Below are 19198 nucleotides of genomic sequence, written 5' to 3'. Positions count from 1 at the left end.
AGGGTTCGCTTTCTGATTGGCCGAAGAAACTCAGAGCGTAGTTTAAAACGTGGTATCAGGAACAAAGCTGCACCTCGTGGGCGGAGCTGCGTTTTCTTGCAGTAAAGGTGCTGGCTCTTCCGCGGGGTGTAAGCTGGTACCAGAGAGGCTGCAAGTCTCTCTTGTCTGGGTGTGTGAGGCTGGACTGAACTGAACCCAGGTAACGAACTTTGGCCCGCGCGGAATGAGACTTTCTTCATAGCTGCGTTGTCTTGTGAGCTTTAGGTTGAGGTTGGAAAGAGACCTAGGGATCCTGACACCGACTTCACCACACTGGTAGATGAGGCACCCTACCTGGAGCGTGACTTGTATTTGGACCTGGATTTCTCGAGTCCTTTTTGCCTTCAGAAACCGGCCTCAGACGCTCTTCTCATCCTCCTCTTTGCCCATAATCAGAAGGAACGAAGGGGCAATTTCGACAGGAGCCCGGGTATCCCAGGCCCAGGGCATTGTTTCTTACCTATAACTTACAGCTCATTTTGTCTATTAATGTCTTTCGCTTACCTACTCTTATCTCCTTTTAGAGGTAAGACGCAGCAGCTGTCATGTCTCGAGGGATCCTTTCTCCACCTGCGGGCTTGCTCTCTGATGAGGATGTTGTTGTCTCGCCCATGTTTGAATCCACAGCCGCAGATCTGCGGTCTGGGATGCACAAAGAGCTGCTCTCAGACTCCTCTGACATCTTCACCTCCCTGGAGGACAGGCAACAGGTAAAGGGGCTGGGGAGTGGCTTGAAGTCAGAAAGTGATAGCTCTCTATGCGGGGTACAAAATTCAAGACCAGTAATCCTGGAGATCAGTTAAAAATTAAAGGCATAACATACAGTACAAAATGTAGACTTGTGTACCCATAAGAATATTATTTCCATTAATGAAATAATGAAATTGGGCGTGGTGGCACACGCCTGTAACCATCCCAGCATTTGAGAGGCTGAGGTGAGGCAGCAGGATCATTGTAAGTTCGAAATAAGCCTGAGCAACAAAGTGAGCTCAAGGCCAGCCTGAACTTCTATCTCAAAAAAAAAAAAAAGACAAGAGAAAAAGAATGAAAATTTCATGTGCATACTCAGGTATTCTCTAAGAAAAGGGTAATTGTATCTCTCCGCTATGAAGCTCAGTTATATTAAATAGTTTGTATAAGGCTGAAGGATGTAGCTCAGTGGTAGAACATGTGCTTAACATGTCTGAGACCCTGAGTTTAAACCTCAGCACTATACACAAAAGCAATAATTTGCACAGGATCTTACAAGTATATGTAAAGAGTATTTAGGTTTTAATAATGGGAAGCATAGCTTCCTTTCTGTGAGACAGTATTATTATTTATTTGTGAGTTTCTTGTATTTTAGGGAAGGGTCTACAGGGTGTTCAGGGTCTCACTATTAGATTGGACTCATAGTGATCTGCCTGTTTTACAGCCTCCCAAGAGCTGGGATTACATGCATGTGCCACCACATCCAGCTTCAATTGCCATCTCGTGTGCACCCCAGCAGGTGGGCTGGCAGGCAGGGCAGCCCTGGGGATTGAACCCCCTCCCCTGCCCCCTGCGCCTGCTTGTAGGCGCTTTAATCAGCTGAGCTATTTGGCCTGTCCCCCGCTATTATTGATATTTGGGACCAAATTCTTTGTTGAAGGAACATGTCCTGTGCATTCTAAGATTAGCACAGGCTGGGTGTGGTTGCACATGCCAGTAATCCTAACACCCAGGAAGGCAGGAAGATTGTAAATTTTAGCCCACCCTGGGCAATTTAGTGACTTAGTGAGACTCTGTTTCAAAATTAGAAAATTTTAAAACAGCTTATGGATGTAGCTCAACATGAAGGCTGTGGGTTTGATTCCTAGTATGTACTAGAGGAGGAAAGGGAGAATTTAGCACCATTTCTGACCTTTACCCACTAGATGTCAACAATATCTTCCCACTCATGACAAGTGTCCTCTGAGGGGAAAAATGGTCCTGTATTTGGCTGTATGCTAAACATTAACATACATCGTCATATTTTTTTCCTCTTTCACAGTTTCTCGGGGAATATAAGAGTTTTAGTTGGGTGTGGTAACCTATAATCTCTTCTTCTGTGAAGGAGGCTGAAGTAGGGAAATTTCAAGTTCAAGCCCAGCCTAGGCTACATAGTTCAAGGCCAGCCTGAACTGTATAGTTAGACCCTGTCTCAAAAAAACAAAACAGTAAGGATTTCTCTATAAATTTCCACAAGAGCAGAATTTTTAGTAATGTTCCTCACTATAGGGGGCTGGGGAGATGGCTCAGTAGAAATGCTTGCCTGGCAAGCACAAGGGCCTGAGTTCAACCCCCGATTCTGCAAAAAATAAATAAATAAATAAATAAATAAATAAATAAATAAATAATGTTCCTCACTATGAACCTGACAAAGCTCTGGTTCTTACAAGCCACTTTCAGGAATTCCTAAGCTTCCTCAGTATCTTTTTTTCTTTTTGGTGGAACCAGGGATTGAACTGGGCCCTTGTGCTTGCCAGGCAAGTGCTTTTTCTACTGAGCCATCTCCCCAGCCCCTTAAGTATCTTGAACATAAGTCCAATTAAAGTTTCTGGGCCATAGTAGATATTCTCTAAATAACTGTTGAATGAATTAGGTGGATGGTTTGCTAATCTCACTCTACAGATGAAGAAACTGAAGCAAAGAATATAGGAGTAGTTATTCAAGTTCTCAAAGTTAAGCTGGACATAATGTCATAACCCCAGCACTTGGGAGACTAAGGCAGGACTGCTATAAGTTCAAGGCCAGCTTGAATTACATAGCAAGACCCTGTCTCAAAAAAAAAAAAAAACAAAAAAACAAAAATCTTGGTTATTAAATGATGATTTGGGACTCATTCAGATGTGTCTGTCTCTAAGCTGCTTAACTACTGTACTTAAATGTCAAGAGATTACTTTTCATACAAGTCAATCAGATAATCAGTGTGGCAGGATACTGATGAGACTGGGAAAGGTAACAAAGGAGTTAGACTACTGTGGGTTAGAATGATTATGGAACCACTGGACACATACTGTAATCCCAGCATTTGGAAGGCTGAGGCAAGAGGATCACTGCAAATGGTTACACAATGAGTTCAAAAAACCAAAGAGTAGCTGCACAGAGATATTAGAGGAATGGGATAGTGTCCACATAATTCCCTAAGGTTTGTGCTGTTTACATTTGTTCAGAGGTAACTGCTATGAGATTAATTTTTATTTCTTTGCTGGAATTCTGCCATAGGTTCCTTGTGAGAACAGTACAGAGAAGGTAAAAGTGTACCTGAGGGTCAGGCCCTTGTTACCTTCAGAACTGGACCGACATGAGGATCAGGTGAATGTTTGAGGAGGGAGGATTTAAGGAGAATAGAGTACAGAAGAGATTATTGCCTAGGAATGCTTTCTTCTACAATTACTATATTTTTCCTCTTCCAGGGTTGTGTCTGTATTGAGAATATGGAGACTCTTGTTCTACAAGCACCTAAAGACTCATTTGCCCAGAAGAGCAATGAACGGGGCATTGGCCAAGCCACCCATAAGTTCACTTTTTCTCAGGTATGGAGGAACTTGTCTGTGAACAAGGGACCAACATGTGGGGACAACTTTATTTCCAATATGTACCTACCTCTTGGAAGGTTCCATTTGGCAGAGAGAGCATCTTCATTTCCTCCTGCTCAATCTGTGACAGAGTGACTAGGGAGTCTGGTATTACCATCTCATACTTTGTCTTTTGGTCCCAGATCTCAATTGGATTCATGTTCGAGATATATATATATATATATTCCTTATATATTAGTCAATGTACAGTTATTTTGTATGCATTAATTCCCAATAATTCTATTGTTATTATCACTATCATTCCTATTTTCCTGTCAAGGATACTGAGATTCAGTGAACATTGTAGGAGCCATTGGGTCAGTCAGTGGTAGACAAGCCTGGGCTCTAGATCCATCCTTAAAGCCTGGGCTTGTGATCATTATACTGCCCCCTTGGGTATGTAGCATCAGGCTTAATACGTAGCACTTCTTACATATGTAATTTGGATGAAAGATGAACTAGCAAGAGAGTACAGCTGGAAGCAAGTCAGGAAGTAGCCATTTGCATGGCATCCAACACCCAGGGTATGTCTGCTGGCTTTGCACAGGAGACAGGTGTAAGGTAAAACTCAGAAACTGGTTCTGTTTCTAGATCTTTGGGCCAGAAGTGGGACAGGCATCCTTCTTCAATCTGACTGTGAAGGAGATGGTAAAAGATGTGCTTAAAGGACAGAACTGGCTCATCTATACATATGGAGTCACCAACTCAGGGAAAACCCATACAATTCAAGGTGAGTAGTAAGGCTTCATGGGATTGCTGATTGGCCTGTAATGATCCTTACCTTTTGACGCTCTTAGTTAAGGGAGAAATGTACTTTGGTTAGCTATCTATCTCTCATATCCCTCCAGGTACCACCAAGGATGGAGGAATCCTGCCCCGGTCCCTGGCTCTGATTTTTAACAGCCTCCGAGGCCAGCTTCACCCAACAGCTGATCTGAAGCCCTTGCTTTCCAATGAGGTGGTCTGGCTAGACAGCAAGCAGATTCGACAAGAGGAAATGAAGAAGCTATCTCTGCTAAATGGAACCTTCCAAGAGGTACATATTGGAATTCATGAAGACAGGGATAGAGAATACAAATCTAAGGGAGTTTGTGCTTATGTTCTCCCTGTGTCCCTCCAGGAGGAGCTGTCTACCTCCTTGAAGAGGAGTGTCTACATTGAAAATCGGATGGGGTCAAGCACCAGCTTTGACAGTGGCATTGCTGGGTTCTCTTCCACCACACAGTTTACCAGCAGTAGCCAGCTGGAGGGTATGTACAGGACTGGGCTCCATGCCAATTAACAGTTGAAACCTTCTCCTTACTCTAAACATCTCCTGGGGGGAAGAACCAGAAGTTGCAACCTGCAGGCCAGCAGCGAAGATGGCTTGCCCTAGGGTTGATGAAGGGTACTTTGGCTTTTTCCTCAGAAACGAGTCACCAATGGGCACAGCCAGACACTGCTCCAGTAAGTGTCCCATCAGACATGCGCTTCTCCATCTGGATCTCCTTCTTTGAGATATACAATGAACTACTCTATGACCTGTTAGAACCACCTAGCCAGCATCGGAAGAGACAGACCCTACGTCTGTGTGAGGATCAAAATGGCAATCCCTATGTGAAAGGTGTGTGAATGTGGAAGAGAAAGGGGAAATCCTCTAGAGTGACTAAGGAGTCTGGCATTACCATCTCATGCTTCATCTTTTCGTCCCAGATCTCAATTGGATTCATGTTCAAGATGCTGAGGAAGCTTGGAAACTGCTGAAAGTGGGTCGTAAGAACCAGAGCTTTGCCAGCACCCACCTGAACCAGAACTCTAGTCGTAGGTGAGTTGTGAGGATAAACCGATTATGATGCTTAAGAAACATTAGTCCTTAATCAAACATACATGTGTAAATAATACCACTGTTTTTTTGGTATGAAAAACCAAAAGTGTAATTAAGGACCATAATATATAATAGGTATTATGAAATAGGAGGGCTGGCCAGATAGCTCAGCAGATTAAAGCGCCTGCTTAGGTAGATGCAGGGACTGGGGTTTGATCCCCAGCATGCTGTGTCGGCCTCGCCCCTGGGGTGCACTGAGACATGACTGAGACTGGGTATGGTGGCGTGCCCCTGTAATCCTAGTGCTCAGGAGGCTGAGAACAGGAGGATCTACTATGAGTCTGATCTATGTAATGAGACCTTTTTTAAATACATTTAAAAAATAAAAGGAAGAACATGTTCAAATAGGAAGAGTAACAAGGGAAGGAGTAGAGGAAAAGGGAAAAAAAGAAAAGGAAAGAATGGAAACAAGATTTTTATAAATGGGGAACAAGAATCAAGTTATATGATGTACAGGAACAAATTCCCTATGATGAGTGTGACTATTATATATATCTAAAATGTACCAATAAAATCTGATTAAAAAACAAACACCAAAAAACAAAAACAAAAAAGAAACATTAGTCCTTCAGTTCATCTTGAATGCATGCAATCACTTTTCCTTTTTAACTTTTAGCCACAGCATCTTCTCAATTCGGATTCTGCACCTTCAGGGCGAAGGGGATATAGTCCCCAAGATTAGCGAGTAAGTTTTTGCATTTAGAAATCTGAAATCTGACCTTGGTCACTTAGTTCTGGGAGCAGAGGGGAGGCCCTCAGAGGAACTAGTTGCAGATGCTCTGCAGAACTCTTTAAGGTGGGCTAGATGAAGCTCCTATGAGGCTTTTATGTCAGATCCTGTGCATTCTTCTAGACTGTCACTCTGTGATCTGGCTGGCTCAGAGCGCTGCAAAGATCAAAAGAGTGGTGAACGGCTGAAGGAAGCAGGAAACATTAACACTTCTCTGCATACCCTGGGCCGATGTATTGCTGCCCTTCGCCAAAACCAGCAGAGCCGGTGAGCTTCTGACTGTAAGCTGTGGGCTGGGATGGCCTGGGGATCTGCAATTTGTTAAGTCTTCCTGGTTACCTCTTGAGATGGTGCCAGGATACCCAAGGGCTAAAGCTCTGCTCACAGCTTATCTCCAATTCTCTGCCAGAGCAAAGCAGAACTTGGTTCCCTTCCGAGACAGCAAGTTGACTCGAGTGTTCCAAGGCTTCTTCACAGGCCGAGGCCGCTCCTGCATGATTGTCAATGTGAATCCATGTGCCTCAACCTATGATGAAACTCTTCATGTGGCCAAGTTTTCTGCTATTGCCAGTCAGGTGAGAAGCTGTAGTTGAAATGGTTTTGCCTACTTTGGGCTGGTAAATTTGCTCCAGAAAGCTGTTACTTAACTCAAGGAGTCAAAAGGTTTTTTTCATCCTTTAGCTTGTACATGCCCCACCTGTGCAAGTGGGATTCTCATCGCTGCATTCATTCATCAGAGAACACAGTCTTCAGGCTTCCCCTGGTATACAGAAAGGGAGTAAGACAGATCCAGGCCTGGATGACCAGACTGAAAATGAAGTTGACATTTCCCTTTATACCAAGGAGGTAAAAATACAAGAAAGTTTTGGGCAGTAGCTAAAGTGGCTACACATTTCCTATGCTATGTTCCAAATAGTCTTGGCCTTTTGGGGGCATGGGCATATGCTAACCTGACACATATGTTCCTCCTAGGAGCTCCTACAGGTAGTGGAAGCCATGAAAACATTGCTTTTTAAAGAACGACAGGAAAAGGTGCAGCTGGAGATGCAGCTCCGGGATGAAATTTGCAATGAGATGGTGGAGCAGATGCAGCGACGAGAGCAGTGGTGCAGGTACTGGGTCGGAGTTGTATCTCAAGATTTGTCCCTGAAGTTTATACCTCATAATCTTCACTTCCTTCCTCTCTTTGTGAAAGCGAACATTTGGACACCCAAAAGGAACTATTGGAGGAAATGTATGAAGAAAAGCTAAAGATTCTCAAGGAGTCTCTGACAAGTTTTTACCAAGACGAGATTCAGGTGAGTTGCCTGGAACCAGCCCCAACCAGCTGTTCAGATTTCCATCAGTAGATTACTTGAGGTGAACAGATCTTATAAATGCTAGCAAGAGCAGTTTATAACTCACTTGTGTCTATCCCTTTTAGGTGTTCAGTATCTGTTTGGTGAATTAAGGGTTTAGTTGACTAGAAAACAGTGTAAGTGCTAACCAGCAGGGCTTTTAATTTTGTCAGCAAGGGTTTTGTTCATTTGTTTCAAATGTCTGTTCCTACATTATTTCTCTGACCCTGGACAGAATTGTTGTTCTCTGCTTCCCTCTTAGGAACAGGATGAAAAGATTGAAGAGCTAAAAGCTCTCTTGCAGGAAGCCAGACAGCAGTCTGTGCCCTATCAACAGTCAGGGTCTGAAACGTCTCTGCGGCGGTCACAAAGGTTGGCAACTTCTGCCTCCACTCAGCAGCTCCAGGACGTTAAAGATAAACTAGAACAATGCAAAGCAGAGCTATCCTCCACCACTGAAGGTGAGGACTGAGAAGGCAGGAAGCATGACAGTGGTCCAAGGAGGAGCTGATGGTCAGACATGGTGTACTGACTATCAGCCCAGTGTACTTCCCTCAACTCCTACCAACTACCTCTGACTATTCACTGTATAGTGTACATAGCCTTACATTTTGTATTTGCTATGAACTACTGTTAACTCAGTAGGTAAGACCAAAGCTAGAAAACTCATGTTTCCTTCCCTCAGAGCTACGGAAGTATCAGAAAATGTTAGAACCACCTCCTTCAGCCAAGCCATTCACCTCTGATGTGGACAAGAAGTTAGAAGAGGGCCAGAAGGTAACTGACTTTGTTAGGGAAGTTCTTGCCTAAAGCAGTTGTTATCCAAAGCTCTTTAGCACTGGAATGATTAGCTTTTCTAATTTTGCTATACTTTTCGAAAAGGTTCCCCAACCCTCCCAACCATTACCCTGCTTGATCTTGGCCAGATCTGATTCCTGTTCCTTTTTCAGAATGTAAGGCTGCTTCGGGCAGAACTTCAGAAACTCGGAGAGTCTCTTCAATCAGCAGAAAGGGCCTGTTGCCACAGCACTGGGGCAGGAAAACTTCGTCAGGCTTTGACTACTTGTGATGACATCTTAATCAAACAGGTGAGGGCATCCTACATAACCCCTCCTCTCCTACTAGACTCTATATAAAAGGCAAATGAGCAGAAGGTAAAGAGTTGAGGCTGGGCTGGTGAGATGGCTCAGTGGTCTAAAGCACCTACTTAGAACAAGCTTAGCAAAGCAGAGGGTCCGTGGTTCAATCCCCCAGCACCACATGCCAGCCAGCCCCGCCCCCTGGTGGACTGAGCTGGCCACACACACATAAATAAAAAAAAGTTGAGGCTGAACTTTTCTGGGAGGAGTTTCTTATAAAATAATTTAATTGTTAAGTACTTATTAAGTACTAGGTACCATTGCTAAGTAATTTGTAGGCACTTGCTCTGTTATAACAATTGAGAGGTAAGATACTATCATAGTTCATCTGACACTTAAAACATCTTTTAATTTTATTTGGTACAGGGTCTCATTATGTAGTTCATACTCATAGTAATCCTCCTGTCTCAGCTCCCCAGTACTGGGATTATAGGTGTGCACCACCAAACCTGGTTTTGGGGTAGCATGTGGTACTACAGGTCAGACAGGTCCTTGTGCTTGCCAGACAGGTATTTAGACCACTGAGCTATCTCCCTAGCCTAATGCTGACATTTTATGTACTATTAAGAAAGTACTAACAAGACATGGCATTCCCCCTTCTTTTAAGTTACTATGCAAAAGGGACTGAACCCTGAGCTACTCGCCATCCTTTTTTTTTGCAGAACTGGGGATTGAACTCAGGCCCTTGCACTTGCCAGGGAAGCGCTTATTCTACTGAGCCATCTCCCCAGCCCCTTTATTTTATATTTTGAGACAGGGTTGCACTGCCTGGGCTTAAACTTCTGACCCTATTGTCTTAGTCTCTCAAGAGTGCTGAGAGGACATGCATGAGCTACCATATCCAGCCTTTTCTTTTTTTTCCCTTTCCTTTTTGTGGTGCTGGGGATCAAAACTATGACTTCCTCCATGCTAAGCCTAAGCTAAGCCTTTTCTGATTAAGATGGATACTAGTTTCAGATGTATTAAAAGCAAAAAATGCATTTGGGGGAGGCTGAGGCAGGGTGAACACTTAGTGAGAAAACAAGTTCAAAGCAAGCCTAGAAAACTTGGCAAGAACCCTCAAGTAAAAAGCTTATTATTAGATTGCCCCTGGGTTTGATCCCTAGTTCTGTAATAAGATAAGAAGAATGAAAAATAGGGCTGGGGTGATAGCTCAGTAGAATAAGCACCTGCCTGGCAAGTGCAGGGTCCTGAGTTCAATCCCTGGTGCTGGAAAAAAAAAAAAAAAAAAAAAAAAGAATGAAAAATATATAAATCAGTAATCATAGCATTGATATGTAGGGACTAAGGTTCTTGGAAGCTAAATGAACTTACTAAACCCCATGCTAGGTTATATATTAGAAACTGTCCTATTTAGTACTGCTTATGTTTGGGTCTCAAAGGAAATATACCTTCTGTTAAGAGCGCTTTTCATAAGGAGCTAATCTCTGAAGAAGATGGGAGAGGCTGCAGAGATGGCTCAGTGGCATAAGTGCTTCCCTGGCAAGCACAAGGACCTGAGTTCAATCCCCGGTTCCGCCAAAAAAAAAGAAGATGATGGGACACATTAATTTTCCCTGTTTCTCTAAAAATGTGTTTTGTTTAACCTTACTGATGTATCCTAGGACCAGACCCTGGCTGAGCTGCAGAATAACATGATGTTAGTGAAACTGGACCTTCGGAAGAAAGCAGCATGCATCGCTGAACAGTATCATACAGTGTTGAAGCTCCAAAGCCAGTCTTCTGCCAAAAAACGCCTGGGTACCAACCAGGAAAACCAGCAACCAAACCAGCAACCCCCAGGGAAGAAACCATTCCTTCGAAACTTACTTCCTCGAACACCCACCTGTCAAAGTTCAACAGACTGCAGCCCTTATACCCGAATCTTGCGCTCACGGAGGTCTCCTTTACTCAAATCAGGACCTTTCAGCAAAAAATACTAATTGTGGCCAAGGAGTTCCAGCTGCTCAGCTTAATAACTAAATCCATTAAGCTTTACTATATACCTGAACTCTATCCAGTATGAAATACTTGCATACTAGTTATTATTTTTCCCCTTTTGTATTATAATCACCTGTATAATCTCATATTTTTTCATTCATATCTATGTACACAAGTTATATTAAATAAATATTGTTCACATTTATTTGAGTTCCAAATCTTAAAAAAATAGACAGACCATAACAAAGGGTAGAAAAATTGAAATACCATTTTGGCCCATGGGAACCCTTTACAGAAATAGCAGTGGAATTTAGAAGAGTGTCTGCCCAAGAAGGCTTAATAACAATGAATTCAAGTAGTATTAGATGACCTACATTTTTCTTAACATGAAGTGTCATAAAAATGTTCTGAGGCCAAGAGGTTAAATTCTAAGCTCAGAGGGACCCATACCTTGTACTGTAAAAATTATACAGTACAGCAGACTCAAAGCATTATCTGCTACTGAAGATGGATGTAAAGGCCTGAAACCCCTAAGAGCACCACAAGAATGATTCTTTTTACCTTGGCTAGACATTTAAGACTGAAAAAAACATTCTTTTGGAGACAAGTGGGAAAAACCACTTACGTCAACAGACCAGCATGGCTAGCCTCGATGGCAGGCATATTTCTGATCCTATCACTGTGGGAAGCTGAAGCAAGACGATTGCAAGTTTGCACCCAGCCTGGGCAATTTGCTAACTAAGGAAGAGATCCTGTCTCAAATTTGTAAATTTTAGTACTTGGGTCTTGCTATGAAATTCAGGCTGGTTTTAGCTCACTTTGTAGCCCAGGCTGGTCTCAAACTTGCAAGGATCCTCCTGCCCTAGCCTCCCAGGGTGTTGGGATTATAGGCATGTGCCACCACCCAATATGTCTCTGAATTTAAAAAAATTTTTAAAGGTGTGGAGATGCAGCTCAGTGTGAAGGCCCTTTTTTTTAATCCCTAGTACCAGACAAAAAAAGTTATTTTCAAATACACATGACGTGTATAATATGGCTCCTAGCTTTGCTTTGGCAGGAGTACTGCTAACGCTAAAACCATCTTTGCCCTCAGAAAAGGTCAACAGTTCATGCTGAATGGGTTTCTGATTTTCTTTTTTATTCAACCCAATACTTCCAATCTGAAAGCTTTTAGGAGACTTTTTCAAAACTTTTGAAGAATGTCTTATGGAATAAGAATAAATTAACTCCACTCCATTTAAAACTAATCTCTGACATCAGAATGGGGGTCATACTCAGCAAATTCAAGAAGTTAATTCTGGCTAGTGCCCTAACCCCTTTCGAGGGCTTCAGTGCCCCTCCTGCCAAGAGGGTAGAGTGGCAGGTCTCTCCCTTTCCTGCCCCATTCCCAGCAGCATTAAAACCTTGTGCCTGTAGCAGTCTGTGCTAAAGTGCTGAAAAAAGATGTTTCGGGGAGGGGGCAAGATCTATAGTCACACTCTCAACAAACGGGAGATAGAAGTGCTTCTAATTGCAAAACACAGTACAGTGTGTACTCCTGCCAGTATTCTTCTGTCTGCCTCTGAAGGTCATAACTTCCCCAAGGAGCTATTTCCATCTGTACAAATGAGAGGAGCTGTGGTCCTTGGGAGAACAGATGTGGCTGATCTTTATATGGAGGTATGACTTAACATGGATGTAGCAATGTGCTGTCTTGAAAGTAGCCCACTATGGAGTGACAGAAGACAAGTTGAGTGGAGACACTCTGCGTGTGGGAGTGTTGTTAGCAGACAGTGAGGCAGGAAGGAAAAAGGGAGCAGGCATCTCAGTTGTTGGAGTCTCGCCTTGGTTCCTTAGCTGCAGGATTTGCCGAAGCAAGGCCTTTCCTTCTTCTCGAGTCTGAAACAAGTCAGGCAGCTGTTTAAAAATACGTACAAGGCAATTCTCAAACACAGGTTAAGGTACTGATCATAGGTGAGTTTTACAGGTCAAAACATGCTTTCCACTGACATTCTTAACCACCTTCTACCTACCTACACATCATGGGAAACAGCATATATTATGGCCTAAAATCTGAACCCTTCATTAAAGTGCTACTTACATCATTGAATGCACAACACTTTTGGGCACAAGTTGAAGCTTCATCCCACAGCTTACACTTAAAATAGTACTGGGCCAGGTAGCGGAAAGCTGTGCTTTCCTCCAAGTGTTCCACTATTTCCTAAATAAAGAAAATAGGGATGACTGAGTAAGAGTAAGACCTCAAAAAATAATAATAATAAAAATAAAGATAAGGCCTCTATAAGAATAAGAGCAATAAGAACAAGACCAAGCCTCATACCCCACAGGAATAGATATCTTGGATATATTTGATGTAACACTGGGCAGCCTGTTCTGATTCAGTCAACTGCTCATGAAGCCTACAAAAGAAATTGGGCATTAAATAAAAATCAAATCTCAAAGCAAGTTAGTGATTAAAAAGTAAAAGCACATTAAGTCTAAAAGAATTGAAACTAGACAAGTGCAAATTTTGACATAAGTGATACAATGGGAATCAAAAGAATATTAGCAGCCACTAGATGTTATGGTTCCTGTCAGTGTTTAGAATAAGAAGCTGGGAACCAGGAAAATAACTCATCAGCATAATCACATACCTGGCAAGCACCAGATCCTGAGTCCAATCTCCGATACAAAAAAAAAAGATAAAGAATAAGGAGCTGGGTATTTAGTTCAGTGGCAGAGTGATGGTCTATCAGCCTGAACCACAGAGCAAGACCCTGTCTCGAATCAATCAACCAACCAATCAAAAAACAAACAAATTCAAAAAAGAAGTGGCATGAATAAAATTACATTCAAGAACTTCTTGCCAGGGGCTGGGGAGATAGCTCAGTAGAATAAGCGCATGCCTGGTAAGCGCAAGGGCTTGAGTTCAATCCTTGAGCTCAAAAAAAAAAAAAAAAAAAAATCTTCTTGCCTGCTATTTCTCAACTATTTCTATTTACTAATTTTTTGACCCTTATTGAAGGAGATCAGTACCAAAAGTTTTCACAAAACGCAAAAATTTATTCTCTTGCTAGGAGGTCCACACATGTAATCCTAACTACTCAGGAGACTGCAGAAACAAGTTCAAGGGCAGCTTGCCTCTGAACTGAGCAAAACCTATTTCAAAATAAAATATAAAGGGCTGGGGTTGTAACTCAATGTAGAGTAACATGGTACTGTATTTTTTTTCTTTCTTTCTTTTTTATGGCAATGCTGGAAATCAAACCCAGGGCCTTGCAATGCCAGAGTATTATACCAATGCGATATACTCCTCTCCCATTCATTTCTTTTTTCAACTCTTTTACCTAAAATGAAGGCTAGCACTTCTCTGAAGAGAGTTAAGAGGGCTAAATTCCCAGACCACCATTCATGCATCTTTCCATATCTCCACAACCATGCTTAAAAGTGGAAGGATGGGTGATTCTAGAGCATACAGGACCTAACAGCCTGAAGAAGCCAAGAGAAATATTAATAGCATTTCCTTCCTTTCACTCACTTTGCCAGCTTTACCAGAGCCATTTTCTCCACATCTCCCACGGCGTAAGCTCTCCAATAACACTGTTGGAAAAAAAAAAAAAAAAAAAAAAAAAAAATTGGTCATTTATTTTCACTAATAATATTGGTCATTTATTTTCATCATTTTATTTTGACCATGGTCTCATCAACCACAATTAACTGCATAAACAATAAAGCCCTGTAAGCCCTCTAGAAGTGCAGACCTACAGAATTCAAGGGGTTTTTCTTTGGCCAATTTTTTTTTTTTTTTTTTTTTTGTGGAACTGGGAATTGAACTCAGGCCCCTGTGCTTGCCAGGCAAGCGCTTATTCCACTGAGCCATCTCCCCAGCCCCTCTTTGGCCAATTTTGCTAGGACTAGACTACATACTGACATTCCCACCAATGATCTCAACCTACCTTTGTTTTTAGCCTGTGAACCCATATAACTATTCAGACTTTCCTATACATATACATACAGATCAGAACAGAGGAAAAGTTAGAACACATAGAGCCCAACTTTCATCAAAACAGATTTCCACAGAAATTCTCCAGACCTCAATTTCAGGTACCTTTTTGGCTTCTACTAGTTGATTGAGTTTCTCATAACATTCTCCTAATGCAACCAGCATACGAGAATCATTGGGCCTGAGAAAGAAGAATAGGTAGTCAGAGAAAAAGACTTTATCTAAAGTTTTGTTGTTTATTCTTTTGTCTTTTTGAGACAGGGTTTCATTATGTAGTTCAGGCTGGCCTTGAACTCACTATGTAGCCCAGGGTAGTCTTGAACTTGCAACTATCTTCCTGCCTCAGTCTTGATCTCTGTACAGGCATCCACTACCACACTCAGCTCATTTATCCGAAGTCTTCCATGGATGAACTAGCTCCACCACTTTCAATGCCACTTCAAATCTATGCAAAGACAGATCTTAAATCTAATCCTTCAGGGGCTGGTGAGATGGCTCAGTGGTCTAAAGCACCTACTTAGAACAAGCTCAGCAAAGCACAGGGACCACGGTTCAATCCCCCAGCACCACATGCCAGCCCACCCTGCCCCCTGGTGGGCTGAGCTGGCCACACACACACACACACACACACACACACACAAATAAATAAATAAATAAATTTAAAAAAAAATCTAATCCTTCAGATTACTTTGTGCTCTTAATTACAGTATTAACCCCTACAGTAAGACACTAAATAAAAGTGATTAGCTACCACTTAGCAAATTTCAGCTCACATATCTAGGAGTCAAAACTGACTCATGGCAATTTACAGTAACTACCAGAAGAGAAAGAAGCCATGAGGTTCCAGATTTCATACCCAGAACCAAAAACTAATAAAAGAAAAACATGGTATCACCCTCTCCCACACCAAGCCTATTACCAAGTGACATACTAACCGGAGCTGGTGGGCCCGTCTGTAATAATAAAGGCAGTAAAATGGCATCTTAAGGATTTCATAGGTTTGCCCAAGGCCATACCAAGCTCTGTAGTCCCGCTTGTTGACCTCTATAGCATGTCTAGGAAATGGAAAAGACAGACTGGTGAGAGGGCAGAAACAATGTTAGCCTCTTGCAGGCTCATCAGAGGCTCCTGACATCACAGCAATGTGCCCCACCTCACCAGCCAGCTGCATGCTCACCGATAAGCCTGGATGGCAGCAGAGGTGTTCTTCATTTCCATGTACTCATGCCCCATGAGCGTCCAGGCCCCAAGATACCGAGGATTCAACTTCAGGGCTCTCTGGAAATACAAGGCTGCTTTCTCGTGCTGAGAACGTAAACTATAATAATTACCTAATAAAAAAATAGAACACCAACAACAAAAATGAACTAAAAAGATAAAAAACATCCGCTAAATTAGACAGCATTCTACCAAGTAGGTGTGAAATCATAACTAATCCTCTCTAAATTTCTGGCATCAAAGTCAAACTAGATGTACTCAAATGCTAATATTATCATTCCCTTGGGAAAAATATTTTTAACTCTTATCATGCATTCCGGCTTTTAATAAAGATTTTTCTTCATTTAATCTCATCTGTGTACAACATTTATATATATTATCTTGAAATAGGGAAGGAAAGTTCTACAGTATGCTTCAGATTGGTAGTGCTCAAATCACATTCTTTCAAGGTTTCCAAGCAGGCATACCAAAGAATAAAAAAAAAAGAAAGAAAAAGAGTTCTGGGCTTTCCCCCTTAAGAATGAAATATTTTAAGATGCTATCAAAGACTTATAGTCTAAAAGCCATCTGTCTTGTTTTTGTTTTTGTTTTTTGCTGAACCGGGGATTGAACTCAGGCCCTTGCACTTGCCAGGAAAGTGCTTATTCCACTGAGCCATCTTCCCGGCCCCATGTCTTGTTTTTTGAGACAGTAACTCCCTACATAGTGTGGACGGTCCTTGAATTCACTATGTAGCCTGAGCTGTCCCCAAACAAATACAGTGATCTGCCTACCCCAGTCTCCCAAATGGTGGGATTACAGGTATGTGCCCTGCTGGTATGTATGGATATATTTGATACAGGATCTTGCTATACAGCTCAGACTCTTGGACTCATAATGATCCTCCTGTCTCAGTCTCCCAGATCTGGGATTACATTTGTGTACCATCACCCCCACCCCCACATGGAATTCAGTACTGGGGACCAAACTCAGGTCCTTACATTTGCCAGGCAGGCTATTTCCCCAGCCTGTGTTTTGTTTTTTGATACAGTGCCTCACTGCGAAGTTTAGGCTGGCTTGAACTCATTATGTAGTCCAGGCTGGACTTGAACTTGCAGTGAGTCTTATACCTTTACCTCCTGAGCACTGAGATTATAGACATGCATCACCACACAGTGCTAAGAGTTATCTGTCTTACGGGGCCCCCAAAGGTGGGGCTGGTGGGGTGCATGCTGGACTGGGGATAGAAGCCTGGTCCCTGTGCTTGCCAAAGCAAATGCTTAGTCCCCTGCGCTATCTTGCCAACCCTTGTGTGTTGTCTTTCTTTTAAGACAAAAGATGTTCATGTATGAGTTGGTTTTTTTCTATACTAAATCTTTGGCATTCAAGTGTAATTGCTGACAGCAATATGAGATAAATAAGTGGATTTTAGTTTGCAAGTTAGTCTTCGGATTATGTATTAGTCTTCTGCTTATTCAATAAATGGTGAAATTCTAAAGGAAAAAAAAAGAGCTATCTGTCTTAAATGAAGTACACAAAAGTAGTACAGCCACCCAGCAGCACTTGTTGAATTCTTCTACCAAGATCTATTCTCAATAAAGACAATTTTGTCTGAAGACAACACAGAAGGAAAACTCTGTGTGTAAATAAATGGTAATCTTTCGTTCTCTATTCAAAGTGGAAAGAATAAAATGTGAAACTAAATTGAAAAAAAAAAAAAAAAAGATAGTATATCCAAACAACAGAATACTACTCAGGGATAAAAAGAACTACTGAGAAATGCAAGAACAGGGATGAGCTTCAGAAACAGACTAGCTGAGCTGGGTGTGATGACTATGCTCCTAGCATTTAAGAGGCCGACAAGGAAAGTGGCTACAAGTTTGAAGTCAGCCTAGGCTACATAGTAAATTCAAGGCCAATCTGAACTACATGGTGATCCTGTCTCAAACAACAACTAAATATGGCAAACTTGGACTTATACAAAATTCCCAGAACAGGCAAAAGTATAAAGCTAGGGTGCCTCCATTAGCTCAGTCCTTTAATTTTTTTATTTTGAACATTTTGTTTATTTATTTATTGTGTGTATGTGTGTGTGTGTGGCCAGCTCAGCCCACCAGGGGGCGGGGCTGGCTGGCATGTGGTGCTGGGGGATCGAACCGCGGTCCCTGTGCTTTGCCAAGCTTGTTCCAAGTAGGTGCTTTAGACCACTGAGCCATCTCTCCAGCCCCTAGCTCAGTCCTTTAATTGCCTGCTTAAAAAAGGAGTTAGGCTCAGGATGCTGTGGTTCGATTCCCAGATACTCAGGCCAAACCAGACCTTCCCTGAAGGCATTCTGAGGCTGCCAAAAAAAAAAAAAAAAATCATTCTGGGCTGGAGAGATAGCGCAGTAGAATAAGCGCTTGCCTGGCAAGCATAAGGTCCTGAGTTCAATCCTCGGCACCGCAAAAAAAAAAAAAGAAACTTGTTTTTCCTAATGTTTACTACATAGATTATCCTGTAATATATTTATATACTTTCTCATGGACCTAGAGTTATCGGCATCATCTGCGTTGACGGAGTTAACTGCATCGCATGTTTGTAATGCGGCTTCTCACTTTGTACATAAAAATGTGCAGGAAAAAAAAAAAAAAGAATACAAAGGAAGGTAAGAAGGTATTTTAATCCAAATAAATGTAATTTCATGAGCGTTCAAAAAACAAAAGTATAAAGCTAAAAGCCAGAGCAGTGATTACCAGGTGGGAAACAGTACAAGCAGACCTGAGGAACTTTTGGAGGTGATGGAATATTATGAATAGGATTATGATAACAGTTAAAAAACTGTAAATTTGCCAGGCATGGTGGCATACACCTGTAATACTCGAAAGTTGAGGCAGAAAGATCGAGAGTTCGAAAAAGCCTACAATACATATTGAGACCCTATCTCCCAAAAAACCCTAAAAATTCTAAATTTACAAAATTCACTGAACTGTAAACTTTAAACCAGTGAATTTTATGGTATGTATATTTTACTTCAATAAGGGTAGGGTTTTTTGGTACTATGAATCAAACTCAGGATCTCACATTGCCAGGCACGCACTGTGCCACTGAGCTATATCCCTGGGTCTAAAGTTATTTTAAATAGACTGGAGCTGTACAACAGATTTACACAAACTCTAGTTGAGTGAGAACACTAAAATGCAGGGTTAAGTATATAACCCAATTCTATAATTGTAAAGTTCATTATACCTTGCATGTTATATGTGTGTGTTCTTATATGGTATGAAAACATGTTAACACAAGTAATATAAAGAGGAAAGGGTGAAGCCAATAGCACAGGCCTGTGATCTAACTTCAGAGGCTAATGCAGTAGGATTACAAATTCAAGCCAACCTGGGTAATTTAGCGAGACCCAACTCAAAATCTAAAAATTAAA

At 41.9% G+C, this 19198-nt stretch overlaps 2 protein-coding genes across 2 annotated transcripts in view; one reads left to right on the top strand and one right to left on the bottom strand.

The window, feature by feature from the left end:
- Positions 1-95: 95 nt before the first annotated feature.
- On the top strand, positions 96-10623 carry Kif20a (kinesin family member 20A). Its single transcript, XM_004643259.2, has 19 exons — positions 96-199; positions 564-749; positions 3265-3354; positions 3456-3575; positions 4209-4347; positions 4466-4653; positions 4738-4867; positions 5026-5220; positions 5310-5421; positions 6098-6166; positions 6335-6478; positions 6621-6786; positions 6893-7057; positions 7184-7323; positions 7407-7509; positions 7811-8009; positions 8234-8325; positions 8499-8636; positions 10292-10623. Exons 2-19 carry the CDS (start codon positions 585-587, stop codon positions 10607-10609), a joined length of 2673 nt encoding a protein of 890 aa, XP_004643316.1. The 5' UTR covers positions 96-199; positions 564-584; the 3' UTR covers positions 10610-10623.
- A 1123-nt stretch (positions 10624-11746) lies between these two features.
- The window catches only part of Cdc23 (cell division cycle 23), a 31361-nt gene continuing 23909 nt past the window's right edge, over positions 11747-19198 (bottom strand). Inside the window, exons 10-16 of the mRNA XM_004643260.2 lie at positions 15767-15920; positions 15525-15644; positions 14695-14770; positions 14125-14186; positions 12928-13006; positions 12688-12807; positions 11747-12485 (exon numbers count right to left, since the gene is read on the bottom strand). Of these exons, the coding sequence (XP_004643317.1) occupies positions 12315-12485; positions 12688-12807; positions 12928-13006; positions 14125-14186; positions 14695-14770; positions 15525-15644; positions 15767-15920 (782 nt within the window). The 3' untranslated portion in view covers positions 11747-12314. The remainder of the gene's footprint in view (positions 12486-12687; positions 12808-12927; positions 13007-14124; positions 14187-14694; positions 14771-15524; positions 15645-15766; positions 15921-19198) is intronic.

This window comes from Octodon degus, unplaced genomic scaffold (genome assembly GCF_000260255.1).
Source record: "Octodon degus isolate 3935 unplaced genomic scaffold, OctDeg1.0 scaffold00169, whole genome shotgun sequence".
Taxonomy (NCBI): Eukaryota; Metazoa; Chordata; class Mammalia; order Rodentia; family Octodontidae; genus Octodon; species Octodon degus.
The sequence above is the reverse complement of the archived record's forward strand: the minus strand, read 5'-3'. Positions and strand labels throughout refer to the sequence as shown.

Excerpts from the sequence above, each read along its gene's own strand:
- Kif20a (XM_004643259.2), top strand. The coding sequence starts at position 585 with ATGTCTCGAGGGATCCTTTCTCCACCTGCGGGCTTGCTCTCTGATGAG. Across the intron at positions 6,479-6,620 it reads CGCCAAAACCAGCAGAGCCG|AGCAAAGCAGAACTTGGTTC; the intron begins GTGAGCTTCTGA and ends ATTCTCTGCCAG. Across the intron at positions 8,637-10,291 it reads ATGACATCTTAATCAAACAG|GACCAGACCCTGGCTGAGCT; the intron begins GTGAGGGCATCC and ends GATGTATCCTAG.